The sequence below is a fragment of the Cicer arietinum genome, chromosome 5 (genome assembly GCF_000331145.2).
Source record: "Cicer arietinum cultivar CDC Frontier isolate Library 1 chromosome 5, Cicar.CDCFrontier_v2.0, whole genome shotgun sequence".
NCBI lineage: Eukaryota > Viridiplantae > Streptophyta > Magnoliopsida > Fabales > Fabaceae > Cicer > Cicer arietinum.
This window is the reverse complement of record NC_021164.2, coordinates 65,488,869-65,516,863: the sequence shown is the minus strand read 5'-3', so window position 1 is coordinate 65,516,863 and position 27,995 is coordinate 65,488,869. Positions and strand designations below refer to the sequence as shown.

Here is a 27,995-nt window from a genome sequence, read left to right as displayed (position 1 = left end):
TTCACTCAAATATATATATATATATATATATATATATATATATATATATATATATATATATATATATCTATATATATACACACACTTTCATAAATAAATATATAAACAAATGGAATGCAACAAGTCTCACTGAGTTTAAAAAAAATACTCATATTCATAGTGTATATTTTTGGGTATTGACTTTAATATACGTACCCTTAATTTATGGGTACCTAAGTGCTTGTACCTATACCTATTACACATGCTTTAACTAAAATAAATCGATAAATAAATGATATTTTTTATTATTAAATTTAAAATTATCAAAATATCTTAAATTCAATCATAAAGTATTATAAACCAAAATATTTTATAAGTCAAAACATTTCAAATGAACACTCAATACATATTCAAATATTCATAATAATACTTTATGAAGTTGCAAATCCTACAATAATATTATTCAAGATCGGTAAAAACAATTGATAGAAAGTTGCAAGTATATATAATTTTAAAGTAACAATTAATAAGACGTAACTCTTATTTATAAACTCACAATTATTTACTTATTCATCATAATTAAATTCTTAAAAAATTTGCAAACGTTTATATTTCGATTATAAAATATTGTAACGGTCTAATGATATTAATAGATGTTAAAAAAAATTAATTAAACTAAATACTAATATAATAAATAAATAAATAAATAATATATTTATATAACTGCGGAACAGAGTAGATACTATGCGCCTATACCCAGTTCATTTTACAGATAATATTATTATATATTAGATAATATTATTATATATTAGTAGTAAGGGTATTTTAGACAATTCTATTCTTTTATATATATACTAATTGTAACCCTATTAACTGTGGTTTTAGTTCATTCTATGTTATGAAACCCTAGCGTGGTTGTTTCTCTTCTTCCTCTTGCTTTCTCTTTTCTTTGTTAACATGGTATCAGAGCCTATTTCGATCCTCCTTGAACGATCCCGCCTCTATTCCGCTGTCGAGTTCCCAACAATTAGGGAATATAATTATAGTTTCTCTTTTCTAACATTCCAATATTCAGTGAGATTTTTTCGTTAAACCGTGTCCCAATTCTGCTTTACGTTTCTTTGTAGCTTTTCGTTTATTTTTAGTAGATCAGTAAAAAAAAAAAAATTTATTAGGGTTCTATAAACCTTTCCACAAGCCATTAGGGTTTGACGCTCTAACCAACCGAGCTAAAAAGAACAATGGGTGGTAAAGTTTACTTTGAGAATCATTATTATTTGCATGGTTATTGGGGGATTTTGATTGATCGTTATGAAGAGATGATTGAGAATTGTCATCCTGGGATCTACCGTAGAGAAGAGAGAGAGACTATTTTGATAGAAAAGGCAACCACCAAAATAGAAAAGAGAAGAGTAACCCTGTTCCCGATTTTGTTAAATCAGTCTCACAAAAACATCGATTGCGCATTCGTTAACCGTTGGATTTGACTGATTTTTGGACAGAAGGTTCACAACATTCAGATCTTCGTCTTCAACGGCCGGATCGGTAAAACGACGTCTGTAGGGGGAGACGTGTTCGCACAGCACCAGGTTATCCCTAATTTATTTTGTCTCAGTGATTGTGTTTGTCTCATTATTTGTATGTCTTTGAGAGAAGGTTTGGAGGTTCATTGTGTTGTTTTGAAAAATGGGTTTTGTGTTAATTTGTATGTTGGGACTTCTTTGGTTGAAATGTTTGTGAGAAGTTTGGTTTCTTGGACTGCTGTTATTGTTGGGTTTGCTAGGTGTGGGGATATGAGTGAGGCCAGGAAGCTTTTTGATGTTATGCCTGATAGAGATATTGTTGCTTCTAATGTTATGATTGATGGGTATGTGAAAATGGGGTGCATGGATTTGGCGAGGGTTTTGTTTGATAAGATGAAGGATAAGAATGTTATTTCTTGGACTAGTATGGTTCATGGTTATTGTGAGGATGATGATGTTGTGGCGGCTAGGTTTATGTTTGATTGTATGCATGTCAAGAATGTGCTTAGTTGGAATGCGATGATTATGGGATATTGTGAGAATAGACGACCACACGATGCGTTAAAGTTGTTTTGGGAAATGAGAGGACATTTGGATGTGGAAATGAATAAAGTGACGGTTGTGAGTGTTCTTCCTGCTGTTGCTGATTTGAGTTCTTTGGATTTGGGTGTTTGGATTCATGGGTTTGTGCAAAGGAACCGACTTGATGAAGATGTTCATGTGTATGCTTTGGTTGATATGTATGCAAAATGTGGGGAAATTGGAAAAGCTAAATTGCTTTTTGAGGAGATGAATGAAAAAGATACATCGTCGTGGAATGCTTTGATAAATGGTTATGGTATCAATTGTTGTGCGAAGGAAGCGTTAGAAGTATTCGCAGTAATGTTACAGGAAGGATTTGAACCGAATGAGATAACAATGACTAGTGTGTTATCTGCTTGCAACCATTGTGGTTTGGTAGAGGAAGGAAGAAGATGCTTCAAAGAAATGGAGAGATTTGGAATTGTGCCTCAGATTGAGCATTATGGTTGTATGATTGACCTTCTAGGAAGGGTTGGATACTTGGATGAGGCTGAAAATTTGATCTTCTGTGTTGTCGCTCTGTCTGTTGCTTCTTCTGTTTGATTGCTAATCTCTCTAGTGATTTGCTTTGTTGCTTCTCTCTTTGTTTAGTTTGGTTTGATATGATTTAGTTTTGTTTGGTTCTATTTGGTTTGGTTTGTTTGGATTTGGTTTCGTGGTGCTACTTCTTTGGTGGTTCCTATCTGTTGATTTTGATATGGTTGTTGCTCCTTGGTTTGTTTGGATTTGGTTTTGTGGTGCTACTTCTTTGGTTGTTCCTATCTGTTGATTTTGGTATAGTTGTTGCTCCTTTTTTTGATCGCTCCTTTTTCGGTTTGATTTTTCTTTGTTGGCTTGGTTCTTCTCTTTGATTGTTGCTTCTTCTTTGGTGACATCCCTCTTGTTCCCCCCGGTTGTCCAACCACCTCATGCGATTGTTGATCCTCCTCGTTACCCCTCTCGTCATCATCTTCAGCATAGAATCATTACTCTACCGTTTGTCTCTTCTTCTTTACAGATTGCTGATTTGTTCACAAAGATGCATTCCATTAAACGTTTTCGTTTTTTTTAGTTGACAAACTCTCGATGCTCCATGTTAATGCATCGTGAGTTTGAGGGGAGATGTTAGATAATATTATTATATATTAGTAGTAAGGGTATTTTAGACAATTCTAGACAATTCTATTCTTTTATATATATACTAATTGTAACCCTATTAACTGTGGTTTTGGTTCATTCTATGTTATGAAACCCTAGCGTGGTTGTTTCTCTTCTTCCTCTTGCTTTCTCTTTTCTTTGTTAACAAAATAAATAAATAAATAATATATTTATATAACTGCAGAGCAGAGTAGATACTATGCGCCTATACCCAGTTCATTTTTTTATTATGAGTATTTTTTACTCTACCTGAATTTTTTTTTTTTTTATAGATACCCATTTCATCTTAATCTAATTCACATCTCTACACTCTAGTTTTTTATATTTACCTTTCTACTAATTTTTCTCAATAAAATGTTAGCAAGTGCCATAAAACACATTATAAGGACTCAAGTATAAAAATAGTGTCTTATAACTCTTGCATTTAATTTCTCAAAATTTTAAAAATTATAATTTTTTATTTTTTAATATGTGCCTTTAGGATATTTATTAATAAAAAATCTTTGTACTATATGTACTACAAACAAAAATCCGCGTGAGAAAATCAATTAAAACATTATTTCATATTTAATAAATCCAATTAATTATTAGCGTGTGTTTTAACTTTGATATTTAATTTAGAAAAATGCTAACAGTTCATTTGATTGGAAAGAAAATTCACTCCATCGATTAACTCAAATTTAATTCAAATATATAATCAATATAAATATTTGTTATAATATTAATGAATTATAATCATAAATCGTTAGAAAACAAATTTAACACTAATCATAATTATTTCAAAAGGCTGGTCGACCCAACCTCACCTTTGATTCTCGCTCGATCAATCTGACCAGCTAATCTGATTTGATTTGTAACACACTTGGATATCTTTGTGCCTCTTCGGTTTTATTTATAAGGAAAACTTTTTTTTCCACAATTATTAAAAATACGTTAAAGTTATACACTTGTCTTAAAAGAATAGGAGAATTAACAATGGAATTTTTTTTTTTGTTTTTAACATTTTAAGAATATATTAAATAGAATTGAATTTGATGACTTTTATTTATATATGAAATATATAAAGTTATGACTTTTATTTATAAATAAAATCAGATGAAATATTATGAAAAAATATCTGCGTAGAGAGTCAATTAAAACATCTGTTATCTACCGTATTTGCTAAAAAAAAATGGAATCAGTTAATATTAAATTAAAACGATAGCATTTAATACATTTGCCTAAAGCTGCAAGTTAAAAACTTAAAATCCAACTACTCCAATTACAAGCCTAACAAATCCAATTAATTTAGACATGTGAGTAGAATCCAAATTCGAATTTTGGCAGGAGTTATTGTTAGACTTTTTTTTTGTTCTTATTATTAGGTATATTTTATTTATCTCTAAATTATTAGAATTTATTATCTTAAAAATCAAGTTAAAAAGAATTAATTTTGAGATTTAATTTATATATATTATTAGTATAAATAATTTTTATTCTCTCAATCAATTACAAATCACAATTTAATTTGTATGACTTTTAAAGTAATATGTTTGCAGTCAAATATTTTTAACAATCCAATGATTATAATTGATTGACAATTACACATATGAATTAAACTCATATTTAATTCATATACATTGTCAATAAAAATATAGATATTTGTTATAATATAAATCAATTATAATTATTAAGTCATTAAAATAATTTAAAATGTCTGACCTTGTGATTATTTTTTAAATGATCAAATAAAAATATTTAACCTTAATCACGATATGGAAGATAACTAATCTTATTATTGTCATACAATTTTTTCTCAAGACTAACGCATGTCCCATGTTTTTTGGGAGAGACTAGAATAAATTTAATTAATAATTTATTTTAATTAATATGCTTAGTCTTATAATCGTTGTCACATTTGTGAAGGAAAAAAAAGAAGTGCTCTTAAAAAACTGTCACTTTTAATTATGATTTAATTTTAATTTTTTCAATTGTATAAACTATATAATTAATATTATATACATTACACTGAAGGATTTAATTTGTATGCACTTATAATATAAAATATTTTACAGCATATTATAACTATTCACGTCCAATTATTTATTTATCACTTTTTGTCAATGAATGGACAAATGAATATATTTTCAATGGAGAAATAACATATTTGTTACATATTCCTTACGCATACATTATTTCATTTTTAAATCTAATACATTTATGTCTTAACATGTTTAAATTTTATTGGAAAAAGTATACTACAATATTATTCCATTTATTAATAGTAAAACCAATATTCCATTTATTAGTAAAAAACAATAAATTCCATATACGAATCGTCGCCAATATATATAATAGAAAACTAGGTCTGATTTTGGTATTTGGAAACTATATAAAGCGAACCACGGTATCACTGACGTTATTTTTGTTGAGCGATAACACTTTGGTGTTATATACTATTACTAGGGAGGGAGTACAGTACTATCATATTATAATTGAATTTTTGATTTTGATGATTCCATAAAGAAAGAGGATTTTGAGAAAAATGAAACGAGCCTTATTACATTCAGCTTCGTCTTCCTCCAAGGCTCGCGCTACTTCAGGTTTTCTTCATTCTAATTTTTCATTTATTCATTCCTCATTCACTACGTTTTCACCTTTTCAATTCCCTTCTGTTATTATTATTATTATTATTGACAAGAATTAATTAATAGTATAATAAAAATTGAAGGATCCAATGCTATATATGTTACCAAACCCTCCAAAGTAGAGAGATAGTAATGAATTTCAGTGCCGAATTAGGTGTTGTTTGGGGAGGGTCCACCAAGTAATGGAAACTTGGTCAAACTAATCCTAATTTTATATGGGTGCAATGCAGCTAGGGTTGGTTATTAATGGAGTGAGGGACAAACAACAACACGATGCCATTGGTGGGGATACAGATGGAGTCAGTTACCCAACCAAAACACAAAGGCATTCTTTTTTATCTATCACATCACCATCCAAAGGATAACATAACATATACTCACTTTTTTATTTTACTTATTAACTTCCAAATAAATACACGTGGGATTTGGATACTCTTCAAACAACTTTGACTCAAATCATTTTGTTTAATAATTTATTATAAATATTAATATTTATCAATTTATTCAACAAATAATTTTTTTTTATTGAAATAGATTAATCTACAAATTATCAATTATTTAAAAATTTATTAAATAGTTTTAGATGATATGATATAGTATTTTTAAAATAGTTATGAATTTAAATTAATTTTATAAGAGAATAGTAAATGAAATGTTGAATGAGTATATAAATATGTGTTTTATGTGGTCCCATAGTTCCAACAATACATCTCAATCTCAGCTCATGGCTTGTCTATGTCCTTTTGCTTTTTTTGTTTGTCGGAGCAAAACACGACAATATTGAACACTGTTGAAAAATCACCACACCTTTCTCCTTCTTGTTTTTCTCCACCATACTGTTTGGTTACCTGCTATGTTTGCTAGTACTAAAAAATTTGTGCCACAACTCTGTTTGTAAAAAAATAAAATAAAAGCTCTTTGACCGTGTGAATAATTGGGTTTGTGAAAAAGAAAAGAGGGTTGAATGAGGAACTCTTCTTCTGATTGGTTATATGCAGATAATAAAACATGTGGCTCTGCTTGTTGGATTGGTAAAGGACTCACCTGTGTTTGCTTCAAGCCTAAGGGAATCTGTCAACCAATCTGCATTACTTTGACCCCTTTACAGGTTTGTTTGTAACTTACTTTGTATTGTAATTATGTATTAATTTCAATCATTTTTAATTAAGCTTTTAGTTTCTAGAATGTGCTCTTTGGTTAGTGTCTGTTGATTTGTTCTTCTTCTACTTGAATTGAATCATCACTTGCTTGAATCCTTTAATGCCAGCTTCCTGCTAGTTATTCTATGTGCTTATAATAAAGTCCTTCATTCAAACAAAAACCTTCTACCTAAGTTCCAGTTGAAGTTAGAAAAGCTGCATTTTACCAATTTGATGTCTATTTCAGTGTGGTCAATCGCATTAACATAGTAAAACTTGAATAAATCGCTATTATTTCGCAATACGCTATTTTGTAAAAAAATGCTGCCAAATAGCGGTTTTAGCAATGCTATAGCATTATTGCATAGCAAAATTTAAACAAATTGTTATTTTATGCAATCTGCAATTGACAACACTACTTTGAAGTAAATTGTGTATCGCATAATGATAATGATTTGTTAATATTCTGCTATGCCGCTATTTGACAATGCTGATCTATCTAGGTTGCATGAATTGCACATTGTGCCTTCCCACTCTTCTCAAAGGGTGTAATTTACAAATGCATAACTGTCTCAAAGACAGCTTGCAGTGTTTGTGAAATATATTTGAACATAAAGTGGGAACTTTTGGAAACGTACTACATGTCATTGATGTCAATATGGAAAAAGTGAATTTAATGTAGCTAGAATTTTCCTGTTATTGGAAATCTTGTTTGTTTTATGAGATTAATTGCAGAAATAATTGTTTAAATGCATCTGAAATTTGATTCCAAACTGTCTAATATTTTCTAAACATTGTTTGTGTTTTCCTTTTCCACATATCTTTTTGTCACAAATATGTTGAGGACAGTGGCTAAAAATGAGTAATAAAATTTTTTGCAGGAGGAAAGACTTAGAAGATTAAAACGCAGAATGAAAGTTAACTTTGATGCTTCCAAGCCTGATCACCAGGTGTATATATATTATATAGTTGATAAAAAAATTTGTAGTGACATGTGTTTTCTCATTGTACTTTGGGAGTAAATACCTAGTTTAGTCTATGAAATTGTAAAATTGTATCAACATAATTCCTCACATTTCAATATTTTAAAATAGTCCATGAAATTGCAAAATGTTGATCATAATCATCTGTCAGTTGATATTTGAAGGGACTATGACGATATTAAGTTGATTGATAACGTGGAGGATGATTTGACATTAACTCATTAATTGAATAACGCCAGTGGCACATTTGTTAAGAAATCTAGACAAATGGACGAACTTGATTAATATTTTGCAATTTTAGGAATCATTTTAAAAATTGATAATGTGGGAGACTAGATTGATGCGATAATACAATTTTAGGGACCAACTTAGTTATTTGCCTTTTACACTTGGCAGCTAAAGTTGTTGCACTCTTATTGTCAGCTAAATTTACACCAACAGATTGGCATGAAAAATGGATGGTTCAAACAATCAAACTTCAAATGAAGTTTAGCAGAATTGAAAATATAGCATTCATTCACATATTTTTTTAACCTTTATTTTAAAGTCACTCATCTAAAAGTTATTTCAAGGACAGGATGCTTTAAGAGCTCTTTGGTCAGCTTCATTCCCTGGTGAAGAGCTCAAAGGCTTGATTTCTGATCAATGGAAAGAAATGGGATGGCAAGGAAAAGATCCATCTACTGATTTCAGGTTATATTTAGCTCATCATCACTTTCTTATTATGTTTTTGTTCTTGACACAGTTTACTTACTATTGTGGACCAATTTCTTGAACAGAGGAGCTGGTTTTATATCCTTAGAGAACCTCCTATTCTTTGCCAAGGCATTCTCGGTAAGCATCTCCGACAGCAAAGTGACTATTGTAGTTTTTTTTATTATGCAATGCTAGGAGTACAAAATACAAAACTTTGATTAAGTGTTTTTTTTATTATGCTCCGCTAGGCTCGAGCAACTGTTAAATTATCAGCTAATATAAACCATACTCAACATGATCTTTACTTTGCAGATAATTAATTTTCATTCATCTTGATTTTTCTCTGTTTATGTTGCAGACTTCTTTCCAGAATCTTTTGAAGAAGCAAGGAAGAAAGGGACCTGTCTTGGGGTATCCCTTTGCTGTTGCTGGTGTAAATATTACTTTCATGATTATGCAAATGCTAGAACTTGATGCCAGTAAGTCATAAGAACGAGCCTTTTGTCACAATGCATTTATTCCATAGATAAATACACTTGTTTTGTTAACATTATGAGCCATGAAAGAGTCTTGTGGCCTAAGTCTCCTATGAAACTCAAATTACACAGCATGCTCATCTTAATGAACACAATATTGCTTTTTTCACTTGCAGCCAAACCCAGGACTTTCATAAGAACAATTTTTCTACAAATGCTTTCAGGTAATTAGAATTAGAAACTGTATTTTTCAATTTATACACATGATGTATTAAGATATTATATTTTGTGACATTTACCTAAGTTTTGAAAGTTGATTTGTTACCATTCTTATGATATTCTCAAACATTTGCAGAAAATGAATGGGCATTTGACTTGCTATATTGTGTGGCATTTATGGTTATGAACAAAAAGTGGTTAGAGACAAACGCTACTTACATGCAATTTAATGTGAGAATCCATTGTGTGCGTGTTAATTACTACTCTGTCTCAAAACATAAGTAAATGTTGGCAACAACAAAAAAATTGATGTAGTTGTTTTAATTTTAGACGAAATACATCAATTTTTATTCATTTATACTTATATTTTGAGACATATACTTTTTACTAATTTATTAGTAAAGTGACATTCATCAAAGGGGTTGAATAGTTGTGTTTATTTTTTTTATTTCTATCTTTATCACAGGATGTCTTAAAATCAACTCGAGTTCAGCTAGAGAAAGAGTTGATGATTGACGATGTTATACGAATTGAAGACATGCCATCTTACAATCTTCTTTGTTGACAAGTAGCTTAAGCTGAGCATTAATTATACACTAGTATAGCATATTATATGTTATTTATCCCCATCATTCTTTGCATATTATATCTATTTATCTAAGACTAAATTAACACGAGCTACTTTAGAAATGTTAAAGAAAATTCTCACTTTGACGGGCAAGTGTGTAAATATGCATTGCCTCCACTAGGTTTTCAAATCACAAGTGTTGATTAATTAGTGATAGGGAGAGCTAACCTAGGTGATATGGGTCAACTAGTTCAACAAATTGTTACACGAGTTTATTGTCCAGCAATAATGTGGCAATTCTATAATCCAAATTAGATGTTTTTTATTTTTTCTGTTTATTCTATAATCCAAATTAGATGTTTTTTATTTTTTCTGTTGTAAATGTTTGTAATATGAATTGATTTATTCTTACTTTGATTAAAATTAATATTACAAAAATGAAGGTTATACCAAAATTCTAAGTGAAACAACCAGGTAATAATTCCAACTGATCCTATGCCACACGGTCACATTTTGTGGTAGTTTGGACATCACATGATTGTGGACCCGGACCATCCAAAAGGCATGAATATATAGATTCAATTCAACATTCAAGAGTGATGAATGAGAATGCTCGTTGAAATTTGGTAATTGGAAATATCTTATTTACGAGAATATGCTGTTATTGATTTTGCCTTACAAACAAGCTAAACTGCATCGAATTGTCGAAGGGAATGACAATACACGTCTCCTGCAAACTGTTACACTTTATATAAAAAAATAATTATATCAAGAGACTCTTTGACACATTCAATGCACTTTCTTTAATCAGTTAAAATTTATGTAAGTCATACCAAATTTATATGCGACCGCATGATTTAATGGAACTTATGTGGATTTTAATCTATTGGAGATTAAAAAGTGTGGTGTCTTGCTAGCACTCCTCATATTTTTTAGTTTAGACTAATTTGATTGAATTGTGAACTAATATTGTTTATGATTTCGTTATTTAAGAAATCGTTCTAGATCGAGTGTTTTAGAGATGTTGAGTCATGATATATATGAAGGTCTCATCAATTTGATATGGAGTAATTTTTGAAACATTGATTTAAAGTTGAACACACATAATATATTTTACAAATCTTTTAGTAAGTGAGAGCAAAAATTTATTGGTAACATTTTTTTTCTTACCTTCCTCATTTTAGGATACATATCAAGACTTTTATAATGAAAATGTAAGAGGAGTTAATTTTAATCAATAACGAGAGTATAAAAAAAGTGAATCTTAATTATTGATCAATTCATGAATGGTTAAACTTAAAATAAAAAGTCATGTAATTTTTATAGGTAGTCACAACACTTTCAATCACGATCATCTATATATAGTCATATGATCAATATTTAATTTTTCTACATTTTATATTAAAATTCTCTACTTGATACATTTTTCTATATTATATTCTTTCTGGTCTTGAATATAACAAAAATTAATATGTTTAAATGTGGGAGAAAGTATGCTCTTTTGAGACCTTTCTTAAAGTACATGCAACACTGTCCAGATCTCTACGTACGTAGGTCCACGAATGCACGTACCATATGATTGACACAAGTGGAGGCCATCCCTTGTGCAGCATTCGGTTACATGAACTAATGCTACTTTACTTGTTACGAGTGTTGGGGTATAAATTTGGTATTGTATGTGATCCCTCACTAATATATTCTTCAATACACATATTTTCATTCAATTAGACTTCTTCCTCGCACTTGTAGAAAATAGGAGGTTGATGAAAATAAGCGAGAGAGCAAGAGTAAAGTATTTATTATAATATTATCTATTATAATATATTAAAGTATACTCTTAAATTTTATCAATAATAACAACTCATCTTTATTTATGATATTTGTTAATTTATAAAAACAATTGAAGTGATATGTTTCAAAACACATTATTTATTTCATCTTTTATCTTTATTCTATTTTGTTTCACGAATATGTAACGAGTCAAATTCTATTAACGACAACTCGTCTTTATTTATGTCATATACTTCAATATTTGTTAACTCACAATTTTTTTGATGTGTCACATTCTAAAGTATACTATTTCTTCCATCTTCTACTTTTACTTTATTTTGTTTCTTCGGTATTTAACTCAAACTCTTTCACTTATCTATCCAAGTATAATTATTCCACACGTTTTTCAAATTCAACTCCATTAATTAGTTAATGACGCATCAATACATTAAAGGTTCTGATTATTTACTGCACCTTTCATTTCAATAATTCATACAAAAAATATCTATATATTTTTAAAGTATCACATTGCAAGTTCGACTACATACATACATAAGGATCCATTCATTATTTTTCAACCAATCTTTTGTATTTGGTCCAAGTCATTAATTACCAATAATAAAAACATTATGAAATGCAATCAAACCACACTCATTTCAATATGTGACACATTCTCACTTCACAAATACTTCAATAATATTGTTCATCTGTTATCAGTTATTGTCGAAAATCATATATAACTATCATTGTATATGAGGTGAATTTTTTTCTTATATTGTGAATGTGTCTCTCATAGTATTTTTTTTGTTTTTATAATTAAAAAAACACAAATCATATTCAAAACTAAATAAATATGAATAATATTGAATATTCGGAAATGAATAATTTCTAACCATTTTAGTAACTTTTAACTATTTTACTATTCACTCGAAATTTCTTATGTCTTAAAAATCCACAAAGTCTTCTTGTAATATAACTTTTTGCAACTCACTCTTGAAGTTTCTTGACCATGACAACTAATTATTTAAAAATTTATTTTCTCATTCTAATTATTTAGATGAAACAATTACTAAAGTAATTTAAATTGTTCTCCATCTAAAACATCATAACTATCCAATTTGAATTATATTTTGTATTTAATTTTCATTTGCCTTGACATTTTTGTGTAACTAATATGTTTATTATATAAAAATTATTATTATTTAAGATTTTTGAACCTTAATAAATTTATATTTTACTTTATAATGTTCCTTTCATATATATATATCACTTATATTTGCACACGTGGAGAATTGTTTCAATGTTTTAAATGCTATTATGAATAGTCTTTTTAACAAACTACAATTCATGAACAAATGTTATAATATTGCATGGTATACAATATCATTTAGTCATGTTTAGATTCACAGTGATATTAACATAATTATGATGAACGACCGTGATTTTGACAAAAATTATTTTTAAAAATGTTAAAAAGTACATACATTTATAAAATCGAATATTAATCATATAAAATAAAGAACATATTACAGTTAAATGTACAACTTTAATAATAAAAAATTGAATATCTTTTTAACAAATATATCATTAGAGTGAATACTTCAATTAAAGCAAAAAAAGCTTGAATTAAATAATTTCACACTTAAAAAAAAAAAATTAAAGATATAAATTGCTTCTTTAAAGTTGTAAAATCTAATATATAGTCTCATATTTCAATATACTTTATATAAATTGTATTAGTCAACAAGACTTTATATAAAAACAAATCTAATCTATATATCTTTATTTAAAAATATATTTATCTTTTGACACATAAATACTCAAATATATACTACTTTAAAACAAAAATTACATTACATTTAAATTACATATTATTACTTTATAATCACTAATAACTTAAATTATATGAGTTCCACTAATCGTAATGTCGACACCTCGTACAACTCTTTCCATGTCCCACATAGTATGGTGTGGCACTACTAAATAGTGGCAAATATTGGTCTCTTCGACTCGTGATTTCTTGATTTCTGCAACATCATTTCCATAAATCAAATAAAGGCCAATTAACCGACACAATTCCAATATCATCACAAAATTACCAATTATACAAAGATAGTATATTCCAAAGTTTTGAACCACTCCCCCATTTGACTCACGAGCCTTCATATGATCTGGTTTCTAGATTCTTCTCGTGCATGGACTATGGTTGCTAATATACGATTTTGGTACTTTGTTCTGTTGCACAATATGGTCGCAACAAGACCAAACAGATTACTATCTCAACTATACTTAACAAGCCTTCATAATTATTCAATGATAATGTTCAAATCCAATTCTCTTTCTCCATTTGTTTCACTTCATGTGTGTATGGAACCAAAAGCCCGGATTCTATATTTTTTTATACAAATTTCAAGGTAGATTGAACAAGTTATCTTGGAATGAAATTCTCAATCCAAAAAATATCTTGCGGTTATATCTTTTATTATTAATAGTGCATATCATTCATACTATTAACGAAGGTTACTCCTGAATTTTCAAGGTAATTAGTTAAAGTTACTATTAATATTTTTGAAGAATGAAAAAAACCTTCAAGTTAAGTTGGCAATAAAAACTAAGTTTTGTCTCTGAATATGTATGGTTCTCACCTAGTTACATTTCAGTTATATTTTTGTTTTTCCGATAATTTTTCTTTGTCTCTGAATGTCTTTTTGTGTGCGTGTGTGTGTGCTTTTTTTTTTTTTTGCTTTGAGTAATTTGCTTATGTAATTTCAATTTTTTTATTTAAAATTCTACCAATAAATATATAGTTGCTACTTTAAATAGAAGTTTAAAAGCCCGTTACATTTACATTTGGATAGTCATAAAATTTAACTATCTTGTTGATTGTTTGATTACATTATATGTTATTCTTCCGTTATACATTTATGTTATTTACTAATAATAACTCCAGTATTAATTATAACATAAATGAAATTTAAGTACAAGTTAATATATAATGACAATTTAAGACATATTTATCAATTCTAATTTTTTTACAAAATACTTTATCGACTTTTTTTTAGTTTTCAATTACTGATCATTACTTTCTAAATCAATAAAAATATGTGCATATACACGTGATTTTACAAATCTAAGTACACAATTTCCAAAAACTAATTCATAATCTTTTCCCTTATCAATTTTTTATCAAGGTCTGAAAATTTCCTATCAATTTATCATTTGAATATGAAAAAACTATATTCTATTTTTAAGACAATGTATTTTATTACATTCATAATTAAAATATTTTTCTTTGTTTCATGAAAAACTGTCTTCAATCGATTTTGGAATGAAATTTTATTTTTATACAATTATTAGGAAGATAAATATTGTTCTCACACCAGTTAATGTATATTTGGTGTAAAAGAAGCATCATAAAATTTGATTGAGATGATTAATCCAATGGTCTAAAAAAGATGTGCATTGGGACCAAACTATATGGTGGTCCACCCTTTTCTTATTTTCTATCTCTTCTTTAATCATGAGTAAACAATATTTTTTTTAATCATTAATTACTTTTTTACGTTTTCCATTACATTTTTCATTTTCTTTCTCTATTTCTACTTTTCTACACTTCTCACGTCATATAATATAAAAAAATTCGTACACTTATTTAGATGTATATATTTGAGTCTTTAAAAATATAAAATATAAAAGAGAATTATATAATAAATGTGATATATTAATATTATGAGAAGAAGAAAGATAAAAATAAAATAAATGTTGAATGATGTTAAAAATATGAACAGCATGTGTATCATTACTCTGTAATATACGTTAATTTTGTGTTGTCGTCGTTTTACAATGGCTGAGAGAGGAAAAATTGGGTTGGCACAATCAAAAACTTTGACCGATAATAGAAACGATATTGAAATTCACAATTTTTCTGTGGATGTAGCTGTAAAAGCATAGAGTGCATAAAATAAACATCAGTTTTGTTATTGGGACATATGTTGACACGTACACCGTATTGACACTATACCGTTTACTTTTGTGTAAAAAAAAATTGAAAATAAAAAATAAAAACACTCTTGTAATCTTTTATATAAATTTACATCATTAAATACTTTGAATATTTATGTATATCATTAACTATTTTTTAAACATATATGTTATTAACTAATAAAATAAATTATATTAACCACTTAATCATAGTATTCAACTAGAGTGATTAATGTCTTATATTTTAATGATTAATAACATATATATTAAATAAATAGTCAGTAATTGATATTTTAATGGTTAATAAATTATTCAAATTATATAAATTTGTATATGTATTACAAAAAAATATTTAAATTATTAAGAAAAAATTAAAAAAAATACTGCTCATCGTACAAATACAGCTTATACAGAGTGTACGGTTTGGGTTTTCAAATATCATTTTTCTAGTATAAAACTCTGGCCTCAATGCATTAAACACGTATTCTACAAATTGGAGAATGTAATGTAACATTCTCATTGTATATTTCCATCTTTAAGCTGTCTTTCGTCTTTTTACAAGATATTGCTCGACTTTACTCTCTTGTTGGAATGAGGTAGAATGTTTTATTCAGCAAAAGTTTTATATAGGAACTCCAAATTAAAGTTAGTGCTGTTTTCTTTGCACCTAAATAAACTACTTATTTTCTTATTTATTTAAAAAAAAAAGTTCGCAATACACGTGATAACGATGCCTTACTAAATTTTATCACACTTCTGGAGACTTTTAAGGAAAATAATCAACCTTCTAATTCATTACAAAAAGCAAAAAAATAATTATCTCATACTTATCTATCCCAATCACGATCAGAATCATTTGCTTTAGAAAGATAACGTAGGAATCAAGTCCTATAAATAAGAGAGTGGTATTTGACAAAGCCTGGTGCAAAACAGATATCACATCTGATACCTCCAAATAAGGAAGTACATCAATTTTTTAGGTTCCAAAGACAGAGACAGTTATATGTTAAAAATTTAAATAATAAAATTTGAATTTTTTTAAAATAGAGTATCAAGGATCAAATGACTTACTGATTCTTGAACCCAAAGCTTACATTACCCACCTCTGTCACCCTTGTCTTTTAAGCAAAATCAAATACCAAATGGCAAAAATACTACCTCCACTGACACCAAAACTTCTTTTTCATCATTCTTGAGTTTTGCCTCTTCATCATTCACAAGTTCACTCCTTAGAATTATCTAAGTTTAATCTATACTAAAAGTGTACAATCAAATGGGTTCATTCCAGACACCAATTGGAATGAGAAGCTCCACATTGCTAGAAACCTCGTGCGGTTTCCTGTTACAAGAGCTGCAGGCAAGAACCTTAATAATTTCACAAATTAAATGTTTCTTGACATAATTTATTTTAGTCATGTTTCCAAAAACTTTTCTTGTGTAAAATGAATTTAGATAATTTGGGATGAAATTGGAGAAGACAAGTTTGTGAGGGAAAAGGTTCTGCTGGATTTGGAGCAAGAGTGCCTTGAGGTTTACAGGAAAAAAGTTGACAGAGCAAATACATCTAGAGCTAGTCTGCATCAGGAGTTGGCTGAAGCAGAAGCAGAATTTACTCACCTTCTTTTGTCCCTCGGTGAACGATCTCTTCCTGGACGGGTAGCACTTCCACTTAGCCATATTCAGTTAGTACTTAGGGTCTATTTAGATTGATTTATTTGAATTTATCTACTGATATAAACTTGTCATAGTGTTTGAAAAACTTTATGTACAAGACTTACATCATGTCAATAAGTGGTTTCTTGTTTATTTTCATCTAGAATACCTTATAAAAACAGTTTATAGCCTATATGAAAACAAATTAACTTTATTTTATCTTTTGTTATAAAAATAACTAATACATAAATAATTATATAATTAACGCTTATGCTATAAGCACTTAATTAAGTTATGTATCTGAATAAGCTAGTAATAAAACAATCAGAACCACAAAAATAACAAGCAATGAAATCTATTTCATATATTCATATATCTGAAGTGAAACTTGTGCTAATTATTTGCACTTTTGTTGGGAGCATACCAAATTGTTTATTGAATAACATTTATGATTTCTACCATGTCTCATTTTTCAGAGTAGACAATCTTCTTCGTGATGTGTTAGTTGTGAGAATGGTAGTATAAAACAGTTTAGTTGTTGTGCTGAGATAAGCTTAGAAAGAAAAAAATTTACATATTTGCAACAGCATCTTCATTCTTAACTGTGTCTCAATAATAGATATGTATGTTTCAACAAGAAATCGTGAATCAGTGTAGACTCTAAACTGATGACAGTAACTGTACAGCCAGAAAAAAGGGCGGGAACGCTAAAAGAGCAGCTAGATTCAATCACTCCAGCACTCCGGGAGATGCGCTCAAGGAAAGAGGAGAGATTAAACCAATTCCGAGCCGTGCAAGGGCAAATTCAAAAAATTTCTGCAGAAATTGCAGGTAACTCAGACAATGCACCCTCAATCTTTGCGGTAAATGAGAATGATCTCTCACTAAAAAGACTTGAGGAGTATCAGAATGAGCTGAAAAGGCTTTACAATGAGAAGGTACCTAAAAGAAATTAATGTTTCTCACGTCATCATTAAGGGAGGTAGTATTCTTTAAACTTAACATTTTTGTGATTACATTTGAAGAATGAAAGACTCCAGCAAGTGGAGAAATACATCGACAAAATACACAGCTTATCCACAATCTTAGGAAAGGATTCCTCTGCAATCATCCTGCAAGTTCACCCCAGCTTGAATGATTTGTGTGGAATAACAAAAAATATAAGTGATGCTATCCTACATAAACTTAATATCACGGTGGAGTCCCTTTATGAAGAAAAGCAAAATCGGCTGGACAAGGTGAATTAAAACTATAGTTGTTTTCTTTTGGGGATCTATATAAATATGTGAAATTTGAAAATCTTGTCAAAATCTCATGATGCTATTCTAAAATAAATAATGTCTTTAAACTTAAAGTAGTATTTTTCCCTTGACTTTTATGCTTTCAAGTTTATACAATTTGGTACTCTTGATATGTTTTGTAGCTTCACCTTTTAGGCGAAGCACTCTCAAATCTATGGAATCTTATGGACACACCTTACAGTGATAGACAATCTTTTTCCCACGTAATCAATCTGTTGTCAGTCTCATCAGTGGAAGTATCAGAGCCAGGAAGTCTTACTCTAGAGATAGTCCAGCAGGTATGTATCTAACTTGAAGGTCTACAAAATATAATATCTAAGAAATTTAAAAAGCCTCAACTTTTTACAAGACTGAAGCTGAAGTAAAAAGACTAGATCAACTAAAAGCAAGCAAGACCAAGGAGCTTTTCCAGAAGAAGCAGGAGGAACTAGAGTTGATATGCAAGATATCTCACGTGGAGATTCCTTCACGGACAGAAATGAACAATATAATTAGCCTCATAAACTCAGGTGAACCAAACTAATGTGTGCAACACATTTCAACATGCTTATGTATATTCACTTTAAAATTAAACCAGCCTAAAAATTGACTTACATCTATAAAAGGGGAGATTGACCATTCCGACCTCCTCATGAGCATGGATGAACAGATATCAAGAGCAAGAGAAGAGGCTTCCAGCAGGAAGGCTATAATGGAAAAAGTTGAGAAGTGGATGTTAGCACGTGATGAGGAGCGCTGGCTAGAAGAATACAGCATGGTTAGAATTTTCATTTGAATCAATCTTCATAAATAGAATTTTATCATGAATGCATCTGTAATATGTTTCATAACCCAAGTGTACTTTCAGGATGAGAATCGATACTCAGTAAGTAGAGGAGCCCATAAAAACTTGAGACGAGCTGAACGTGCCCGTATAATGGTCAGTAGAATGCCAGGTATATATGATAAGACCGACACAATAAAATTTGAACCAACTGGCAGCAATAACACACATGCTCACATTCAGTGGTTGCTATTTTCCAGCTCTGGTAGATTTGCTTATAAAAATGACTAGGAGTTGGGAAGCAGAAAGAAATAAAGTTTTCTTGTATGATCAGGTAAGATATCTAACACTCTACAACATTTTGAATTTACTATTCATTTATATTAGAAAACCTGTACTTAAAAAGTGCATATGAAACAATCTAAATAATTCTTAAAAGGGGAAAAGTGAGAAGATTGGAAAAAAATTCATTGAAAATTCAACATGGTAAGAAACACCAAATAAGCAATATATAATATAAAAGAATTCCCATATATAATATATCTAATATTACAAAAATTCACAGAGCAAGCTTATAGTAAAAAACTGATCCCATATATAAAAGAAGAGAACTTGAAGATGTCATTCTCTGAATTGCTTGCATTCACAAAAATAGTCATCTCATTCAACATACAATATTCCTTTTACATAATAACATTTAAGGACATTTTGTTGGACATTGGAATGCATTGTCATATTCATACCTCTTCTCAACCACTACATAAACATTTGGGCATTGTATCCATGACAGTGATAAAGAAACTGTGGTTTCTTCATATGAAATGTATTGCAACCTTTGTAAATCATGTTATGTTATTATGTTATATAAACCATTCACATATATAGTTTTTAAGGGAATACAGTAACACAAAGTTGCACCTCAGCACTTCACAAGATAACCAAAAATCTTAAGAATTACTAGAAGCAAATCCTACTATATAGTTTTATCATTATGTTGACATCAAATGGTTTGAGAAGTCTTACACTCACAGTTTCTTTTCCATGAACCAGTATGTATTTTCTGGATTGACCTTTTATAGTATATGCCATGCTTTATTAAGTAGATAACAGCAAGCCAAAATGACATCTATGCAGGTTCCTCTAATGGAAATACTGGAAGAATATAACACACTAAGGCAAGAAAAGGAGGAGGATAAGAAAAGACAGCAGGTTAGTATTTGATAGACAATAACCGCTTCACAAATCAGTTAATCAATGTTTAGATTATGTTGTCCACAAAAAGATTCATGCCATATAAATTGTTATACTCCATAATGATAACCTCGTTCTTACTTCATCTTTGTGTTTTGTTTGCAGTCATGGGAAAAGAAGAAGGTCCAGAGTCAAGTAGTTTCTGAGCGAGATAATATGTATGTGTCAAGACCAGGTACCAGCAGTAGACGTCTTCCAAATAGAAGCTCGAATGGAAGTCTAGAATGTGCTGCGCCCTTGAACAAAAGGCTCCCTATAGGTATCCAGCAACTGGGATCAAACAGTATAAATTCAGGAAATCAAGGTATATCCTTCATTAAGGATGGAAGGAAGATACAGAGGAAAAAGATATTCGGTGAACCTGCCTTTACTTCCTATATAAGAGAAGAGGCATCTACTATGGTGTCTACACATTATGGAGCATTTTCTCCTTAATTTTCTATATCAAGAATCATAGGTTTTGACTGATACTTCATAAAGCTGACTTTCCATACTGTTGTGAACATGCAAAAGAATAAACCTACACTCTACTTCTGTTTTTGCTCTTAAGTTGACCAAATGGATTAGCTTATGCTTGATGTAAACCGAAATCATTGTTTTAATTGCAATTTGCACCATACGGTACTATTGCCTGCTCCAACTAAAAGAGAAACCATTTTGCCTGTTGATGGATTCACGTAAGACCAGAATTGAGCACAGACATGAAAACCACATGAATTAGACAAAAGTTACAAAAACCTAAACTTCAATATGGCACAGTATAGATGCAGGGTTTATAGATTAAAAAATTATCCATAAGCCAAGCTCAAATTAACAACCCATAGGTGCTAACTAAATTAGTCTTAGTCACATGAGAGAGACACATCAAAAGAGAAATTGAATATAAATATAGAACTGAAGAAGTGACATTGCAATGAACATATTCAGTAGTCAGTACGTTGACTATTAATAGATGCAGTTTTTGATCTAGAAGCACAATAATCACCACTCACCTAATCATGGTCACCGTAACGATTGAGTCACGTGGCAATCGTTGATATATTACATAGAATCAAGGTCAAATACAGCATCAGTCATGGTTACAACAACATCAAAAATTGTCATGCCGCCGCCCAAATCAGTCACAAACCTTTATTTCAAATCCTGACCCCAATCTCTCAAATCTGAATGATGATAAAATATTGCAAAATTGACATGAATGAACTACTGCAATGTTAATAGGTCAATAAACAAAATCAAAGTAAAAAACTACTCCTGGAGTTTAGATCATAATTGAATAGGTAAAAGACTATGTAAAAAGAAACATAACATATGCTTAAGAAGGTGCTTACAAATTAAATTCGCGTCGTTTTGCCAATACATCATTAACATAAGATGGAAATCTCATTTACAGAGAGTATAAATGAACACAATCTAGGACTCCTCCATGGGTTCAGGTTCGGGTTCTTGAGCTTCAACTTGGGCCTGGGCTTCTGACTTTCGGAAGATATGATCAATACGGCGAGTACCATCCGGAACAGATTTAGGCCGATCAGCATCCTGCACAGGTTTATCGGATTTAACAGTTTCAGAAGGCATCGGAAGCGAATCGAGAAGAAAATCACTTATCGGCCGATGCCTCTTCACCGCGATTCTAATGTGTTCAAGCTTCACCGTCTTGCGTTTCTTCTCAATCGCAACTTGTGCAGACTTTTCAGCAAGTAAATGTAGAAACAGTTCCGTAGAACGCGACACCAGAAACAACGCTTCTGAACTCACTCTCTTCACGTCCTCATCAAGAGTCATTATCTTCTTCACTCTACTCCTTGGAAATTCTGGTTCAATCGACAACGTTTTCTCTTCTTCCTCTGCCATAACCACAACCATTACCAATTCGTTTATCTTCTTCTTCTTCTTCCATTTCTTTACTATTATTATTATTAGGGTTTCAAATTGGCGGGAACGGGTATGGGGGTATTATCGTCATATTAGACGAATAACTTTTCCCGCTAAAATAAACAATTGGGCTTTTATGTTTAAGTCCAGGCCCAATATATAAATTTATGTCCTCGGCCCAAATCTTTCTCCTCCTTAGTATCTGCGTTTGCGGCGTAGTTGTGGTGGCAGAGTCAGCTCATTTTGACGATCAGAGAAGAATATGGAGTTTTCTCAACAAGACTTTGATCGGTTACTTTTATCCGAGCACACTCGAAAAACCGCTGAAGAAAACTATGCTCAAAATCCTCTTGATGGTGATGTGTGTATCATTCTTCATTATTACCCTAATAATCTCTATACCTTTTAGTTTTTTTACTCATACGTATGCTATTATCGAATTCGTGAGGGTTTCTGTTGCAAGTTCTGTACGTTACCAAACTGTTTCTGTGTTCTTTTTCCGTTATTAGTATGTGTTCCGTTACTTCACGAAATTTTTGCTGCTTCGGAGTTATGCCTTCTACTAAAATCTTGTAGTTTAAAAATGAACTCAGCTTTATTTTTCTAATTCAGCAAATTGATTCAAACTTCAATTTAGAATTTGTAGTTTTTACATCCACAATTTTGCACTCAAATTTATTATTTAACTCACTTTCTCATAAATGTATTTAGGGATGTTTTTATTGACTTATTTGAGTTTATCTACCTATCTAAATACTTGTGAGACTATTTGGGAAAGTATGACATGTTCGTAAGCAATTTTTGATGGTAGAGATATGTTCATAAGCTGTTTTTAGCTTATTTCCATGTATTCTCCAGGAAAGTTTGTATAAATAGCTTATAGTATAAAGAAAGAGAGTATGCCGCAATTTTATCTTTTATTATAGAAATAGTTTATATGTTAAGTGCTTATGTTATAAGCGTTTAATTAAGTTGTTTATCCAAACAATGCTTTAAACATAAATCATTTTAACTTCAATTCACTTTTAACTAAAAGTAATTTAACAAAAAAAATTGCCACTGTATAACCAAAAATATGCTAAATGTGTGAGCATATGTATATATATTTATGTTAATATTTGTATACAGAATTTGACCAAATGGGGTGAAGCTTTGATAGAGTTGTCAGCATTCCAAAATCCTAGGGATTCCAAGAAGATGATTGAAGGTATATTTATCATGATTAAAATCAAGCATAATTTTAAAGTGAATTTTCTCTTTCGTGAAGGAAAGAGCTAATTACTGTGATTGATTATGTTGGCTTTTGATCGGAACTGAACTTAGCAACTTCCTCCAGATGCACTTTCTAAGTTGGAGGAGGCTTTATTAATCAATCCAACAAAGCATTACACTCTTTGGTGCTTGGGGAATGCCCACACTTCTTGCGGATTTCTAACTCCCGATATCAGTGACGCACAGGGTGATTTTGACAAGGCCTATGAGTATTTTCAGAAAGCTGTGGATGTGGTAATGTATTTGCTCTTAATATCTAAAAATATAATATTGACACGCCGCGCTTGTAGTACTTGAATTTACGTAGTGGTGGATTCTGAAATTGTAGGATCCTGAGAATGGTCTCTACAGAAAGTCCTTGGAAGTTGCTCTTAAGGTAATGCAATAATAGATATGACAATTCTTTTGATATTGTTTCTGCATGTGGTTTGTTCTTGCATTAAAATTTTGGCTAAAGAAGATTATCAAATAAGCTAAAATTATCTTGTCTAGTTTTTATCCGAAAAATATCAATCTTTAGTTGATGGGGTCACGGCATTGATTTGACGTTTATGATCTGCGTTTAATGTTTTGCTCTTTTATTGACTGATTCAGATTCTGTTGTTTTAATATTGAGTAAGACATATGTAAAACTAAATAAATCACAACGTCCACCTCTACCTGATATTGTCGGTTAAATGGGTTTTAATTATAGTTAATGTGTTAAACTGTACTGAGAAAAGGTTAAGTGATATTAAGACATTCAGATTGGATCCAAGACACCGGATGTGCTTTTTCATTGCCATCCATCTGCATTGTTGGAATTGATTTAGTTCACTGTGGATGGTTCAAATTGTCTTTGTGGTGACAGCCTTTATTCACATGCTTAGCAGTCTTACTGTTAGAGAAACTTTTTTCTTCTTTCTCAATGACAGGTTGATATTCTTTTTATATGCATTATGGTTAATTGCTCTCATGATTCTTTGTTCTTTCTATTATTATCATAAGTAACTTGTTTGCCATTGTATCTTTCCTGTCTGATGAGTGTCTGTAAACCATGTCTCATAGGCCCCAGAACTACACATGGAGATCCACAGAAATGGACTTGGGCTTGGTCAGATGAGTCATGAGGGGTCATTTGCTTCTTCAAAAGAAAAGGTTGGATTTGCCAAATATTTAATTGCATTTAATTTAATTTTTGCCATGTTCTCATTCCGACAAATACTGACCGTAACTGGTTGGTCATTTCAAGTATAAGGAGATGACTTTTTTTATAATTTTAAAATGCTAAAGCTCAAATGGAGTTCTTATTCTGTGGATATAAATGCCTGTTGAGAACCATTAGACCTGCAATTTGGAGGTATAATATATCTTGTTTATGCTAAAGTCATCTTCTAGAATATTTTGTGGATTGCCTGAAGCTATGCAAAAGCGGAAAAAACACGTCTCTTGCCTTCCCATTTGGAATAGCATTTGGCACTTTTTTATCTTGGAGTTAGATTCATGTTTGCTACTTTGCATCATTGCAGATATAATTTAATATCTTTAAAATTAGTGATTAGACAACATGTTCTAGAGGGATAAGATGTTAGGTCATTGTGTTGTCAATTTATCAAGTTATTTGTGTCGCATTGCATCTGTTTGTGTGCTGTATATTATTTGCAGATCCAGGTGTCTTCCAAAGTACTATCACAATATGGTCTGCCATCTGGCTGCCTATGATACTTTTGTGAGAATTGGGTTTGTATTGGCAAACAAGGGTCTTATTTAGGGATGAGAATAGAACAGGCCGACCGGCAGGAGCCTACGGCCTAGCCTACATCAGGCTTAGGCCAGGCCAGACTTTTTTCTTAAACAGATAAGGTCAACGCGTCTAAAAAAGTCTAATTAGTTAAAAAGGTCAGGTTACAACCCACCTAATAAGCTTATTAGGCTGGTCTATTTAAATAAATATAAATAAATTTTTTTTATTACTATAATTATTATATTAAATTTTGATTTTTTTTGTTATATATTTAACTTTTAGTAAATTACGCATATTAACCTCATGTATTATTATAAAATATAATTTAATATAATGTTTATAAAGTCATATTCTTCAAAATGTGATGTTAAATATCAAAATAGAATTTAATTTTATTAACATATTAACTCATTAATCTATTTAAATATATGCTTGATTACTTATTCAAAAATGTTAAAATGAAATAGGCTTTTAACTAGGCTAACAGGCTTCTATCAAAGTCAGACTCAAGCCGAAAAAGTAAGTCTATGACAAGTCACAAGCTAGGCTTAGGCCTTGAATTTTTTGACAGGCCAGTCTCAGGCCTAGCAAAGCCTAGCTCAGCTCAACCTATTCTCATCCCTAGTCTTATTGATCAACTTTGAAAACATATGCAGCATTATGTTTTTCCCTAATAATTATTCTTCCTTTCTGTTACTTAGATTGCAAGTGCTGAGTCTGGGGTGTTTAATATTAAAGATTAATATAACATATAAACAAGCGTTTTATCCTTTGAACTACTACTCTTTTACTCTAACTTGCCATTTTTTCAAATGTTGGAAAATGTTGAGAGTAGCCTTGCGAGATTAAGTGTTTGAAAAAGTAATGCATGATTTTTTGAGATTTTGTCTCGAAACATCTATCTACAATGAAGAGAATATTATTCTTGATAATTTGTTTGTATATAATTGACGAATATCTATTTTAGATTATTTGCACAGGAGCTTAACAGCCATTGTTTGTTTCATTTCAGGAATCTAAGAAGCAGAGAAGCAGTGAATTTAAATATGACGTGTTTGGATGGATTATTCTTGCAGTAGGTATAGTAGCATGGGTGGGAATGGCCAAATCTCACGTTCCACCACCACCTCCAAGATAAACAAATTAAGTCATTTCTTTTATGTATTATTAGCAAAAAATGGATAAAAACTATTCACTTTAGATTTGAAGTTGTGAATTATAAGAATTATATTTTTAGACGATTGATTTATAAGAATTATGTTTTAAAATATGTTGGTGTGGTTACTGTTTGGCAATTTCGTATGCCTCCTCTTCAAGTCTCAACCTATTGGCGGTAGTCTTATTTATTTTCAACTCAAAAGGTTCTCATTACCAATAGTAATGATTTTCTTATTCCTCTTTCAAAAAAGAAATAACTTTTTTTATTTTGATGAGGGAAATGCCAAAGTTTGTAATTTGTAATTTATTTGCTTTGAATTTTGGAAAAGTATCAACAGGAAACAATTTTTTCGAACGATAGCATCCTACTTCTTTCCATTGTTGGTTGGGAGAGCTGACAATCAAATGGGCTCTGCCAAGAAAGGATCATGTTGCAGTGGACCCATTGATCATGAAGAACATGCACATATGTTGGTTGAACGAAGGTGTAGTTAATAGATTTGAGTTTGGTTTTGGAGATCGTTGCAACTTCCTTACGCATGTCCAAGAAATGTAGTTCTTGTTGTTCTTGTTGTCCAATGAAGGAGTGATGAGAATCAAAGATGGACTCTCATTTGGGGTGATGTAAATGGGATTGGAGGGGTTTGTGGCAAAATTAGAGAAAGAAAGAAATTAAGAAAAAAAGAACAAGAATATACCTATGGTCAGAAAAAGCCTAATACCATATTAGATTGAGAATAATAGAGTTTTATCTAAATATTCTTGCAACGAAGCCCTGAAATTGAAAAACAAGTCTTTTTTTCTTTTTTTTTTTTAGTCGTGATGTGACTTGTTGGAAAGAAGTGAACCTTTGGGACTTGATGGACATCGTTACCATTAAGGATGAAAATAAGTTAGGTCGTCCGTCAAGGGTCTATGGTATGACCTACTTATGGTCTGACTTATTTAATAAAGAGGTTATGCTCAAATTTATAAAAAAGTCTGTTCAGTCTGACAGGTCAACTTAAATATATTTTATTATTTATTAATATTATTTTTTATTATTATATTAAAAATATTATTTTCTATTTTAGATTCTACCAATTAGGTAATTACTCACTAGTAATTCCATATTCGACAGTCTTTCCATATTCGATGGTGATTCTATATTTGGTAGTAGTTCCATATTTGTTTGAGAGGTAATATGGGTGCATTTGTTTCAGAACAAAATTTATTCTTTTTGAAACTAAAAATTATTTTTTAGGGTTTAAAGGATGTTTGTTTCATATTTTTTTTTAAGTTATTTTGTTAGAAAAATTATTTTTTGTTTAATATATATA

At 30.4% G+C, this 27,995-nt stretch overlaps 4 protein-coding genes across 6 annotated transcripts; 3 read left to right on the top strand and 1 right to left on the bottom strand.

Moving 5' to 3' along the window:
- Positions 1 to 5,650: 5,650 nt before the first annotated feature.
- LOC101504611 (uncharacterized) lies at positions 5,651 to 10,267 on the top strand. Its single transcript, XM_012716365.3, has 9 exons — positions 5,651 to 5,803; positions 6,847 to 6,956; positions 7,869 to 7,937; positions 8,548 to 8,663; positions 8,750 to 8,804; positions 9,025 to 9,145; positions 9,319 to 9,366; positions 9,498 to 9,592; positions 9,828 to 10,267. Exons 1-9 carry the CDS (start codon positions 5,746 to 5,748, stop codon positions 9,924 to 9,926), a joined length of 771 nt encoding a protein of 256 aa, XP_012571819.1. The 5' UTR covers positions 5,651 to 5,745; the 3' UTR covers positions 9,927 to 10,267.
- Positions 10,268 to 16,723: 6,456 nt separating this feature from the next.
- LOC101509743 (65-kDa microtubule-associated protein 8) lies at positions 16,724 to 21,275 on the top strand. The gene is made up of 11 exons (XM_004502242.4): positions 16,724 to 17,037; positions 17,133 to 17,336; positions 18,020 to 18,271; positions 18,359 to 18,571; positions 18,757 to 18,912; positions 18,984 to 19,143; positions 19,240 to 19,391; positions 19,482 to 19,569; positions 19,658 to 19,731; positions 20,532 to 20,606; positions 20,754 to 21,275. Exons 1-11 carry the CDS (start codon positions 16,954 to 16,956, stop codon positions 21,081 to 21,083), a joined length of 1,788 nt encoding a protein of 595 aa, XP_004502299.1. The 5' UTR covers positions 16,724 to 16,953; the 3' UTR covers positions 21,084 to 21,275.
- Positions 18,633 to 22,557, bottom strand: LOC101509194 (nuclear transcription factor Y subunit C-1). Of its 3 annotated transcripts, none has more exons than XM_073368877.1 (4): positions 21,980 to 22,557; positions 21,641 to 21,854; positions 19,229 to 19,320; positions 18,633 to 19,098 (listed from the first exon to the last, which is right to left on the bottom strand). In XM_073368877.1, the coding sequence occupies exon 1, from the start codon at positions 22,512 to 22,514 to the stop codon at positions 22,062 to 22,064; it is 453 nt and encodes a 150-aa protein (XP_073224978.1). In that variant the 5' UTR covers positions 22,515 to 22,557; the 3' UTR covers positions 18,633 to 19,098; positions 19,229 to 19,320; positions 21,641 to 21,854; positions 21,980 to 22,061. The 3 variants fall into 3 exon arrangements, with proteins under 3 accessions (XP_073224978.1, XP_027190560.1, XP_073224979.1); XM_027334759.2 differs by having other exon boundaries at positions 21,641 to 21,811; XM_073368878.1 differs by lacking the exon at positions 21,641 to 21,854.
- A 155-nt stretch (positions 22,558 to 22,712) lies between these two features.
- Positions 22,713 to 26,788, top strand: LOC101508878 (mitochondrial import receptor subunit TOM20). The gene is made up of 6 exons (XM_004502240.4): positions 22,713 to 22,884; positions 23,652 to 23,730; positions 23,860 to 24,029; positions 24,124 to 24,171; positions 24,843 to 24,932; positions 26,531 to 26,788. Exons 1-6 carry the CDS (start codon positions 22,786 to 22,788, stop codon positions 26,654 to 26,656), a joined length of 612 nt encoding a protein of 203 aa, XP_004502297.1. The 5' UTR covers positions 22,713 to 22,785; the 3' UTR covers positions 26,657 to 26,788.
- Positions 26,789 to 27,995: the final 1,207 nt, after the last annotated feature.

Coding starts and splice junctions, on each gene's coding strand:
- LOC101508878 (XM_004502240.4), top strand. CDS start 22,786: ATGGAGTTTTCTCAACAAGACTTTGATCGGTTACTTTTATCCGAGCAC. Junction 24,030..24,123: donor TTCAGAAAGCTGTGGATGTG/GTAATGTATTTG, acceptor CTGAAATTGTAG/GATCCTGAGAATGGTCTCTA. Junction 24,172..24,842: donor CCTTGGAAGTTGCTCTTAAG/GTAATGCAATAA, acceptor CATGTCTCATAG/GCCCCAGAACTACACATGGA.
- LOC101504611 (XM_012716365.3), top strand. CDS start 5,746: ATGAAACGAGCCTTATTACATTCAGCTTCGTCTTCCTCCAAGGCTCGC. Junction 8,664..8,749: donor GATCCATCTACTGATTTCAG/GTTATATTTAGC, acceptor TTTCTTGAACAG/AGGAGCTGGTTTTATATCCT. Junction 9,593..9,827: donor CTACTTACATGCAATTTAAT/GTGAGAATCCAT, acceptor TCTTTATCACAG/GATGTCTTAAAATCAACTCG.
- LOC101509743 (XM_004502242.4), top strand. CDS start 16,954: ATGGGTTCATTCCAGACACCAATTGGAATGAGAAGCTCCACATTGCTA. Junction 17,038..17,132: donor TCCTGTTACAAGAGCTGCAG/GCAAGAACCTTA, acceptor AAATGAATTTAG/ATAATTTGGGATGAAATTGG. Junction 18,913..18,983: donor CTCTAGAGATAGTCCAGCAG/GTATGTATCTAA, acceptor ACTTTTTACAAG/ACTGAAGCTGAAGTAAAAAG.
- LOC101509194 (XM_073368877.1), bottom strand. CDS start 22,514: ATGGTTGTGGTTATGGCAGAGGAAGAAGAGAAAACGTTGTCGATTGAA.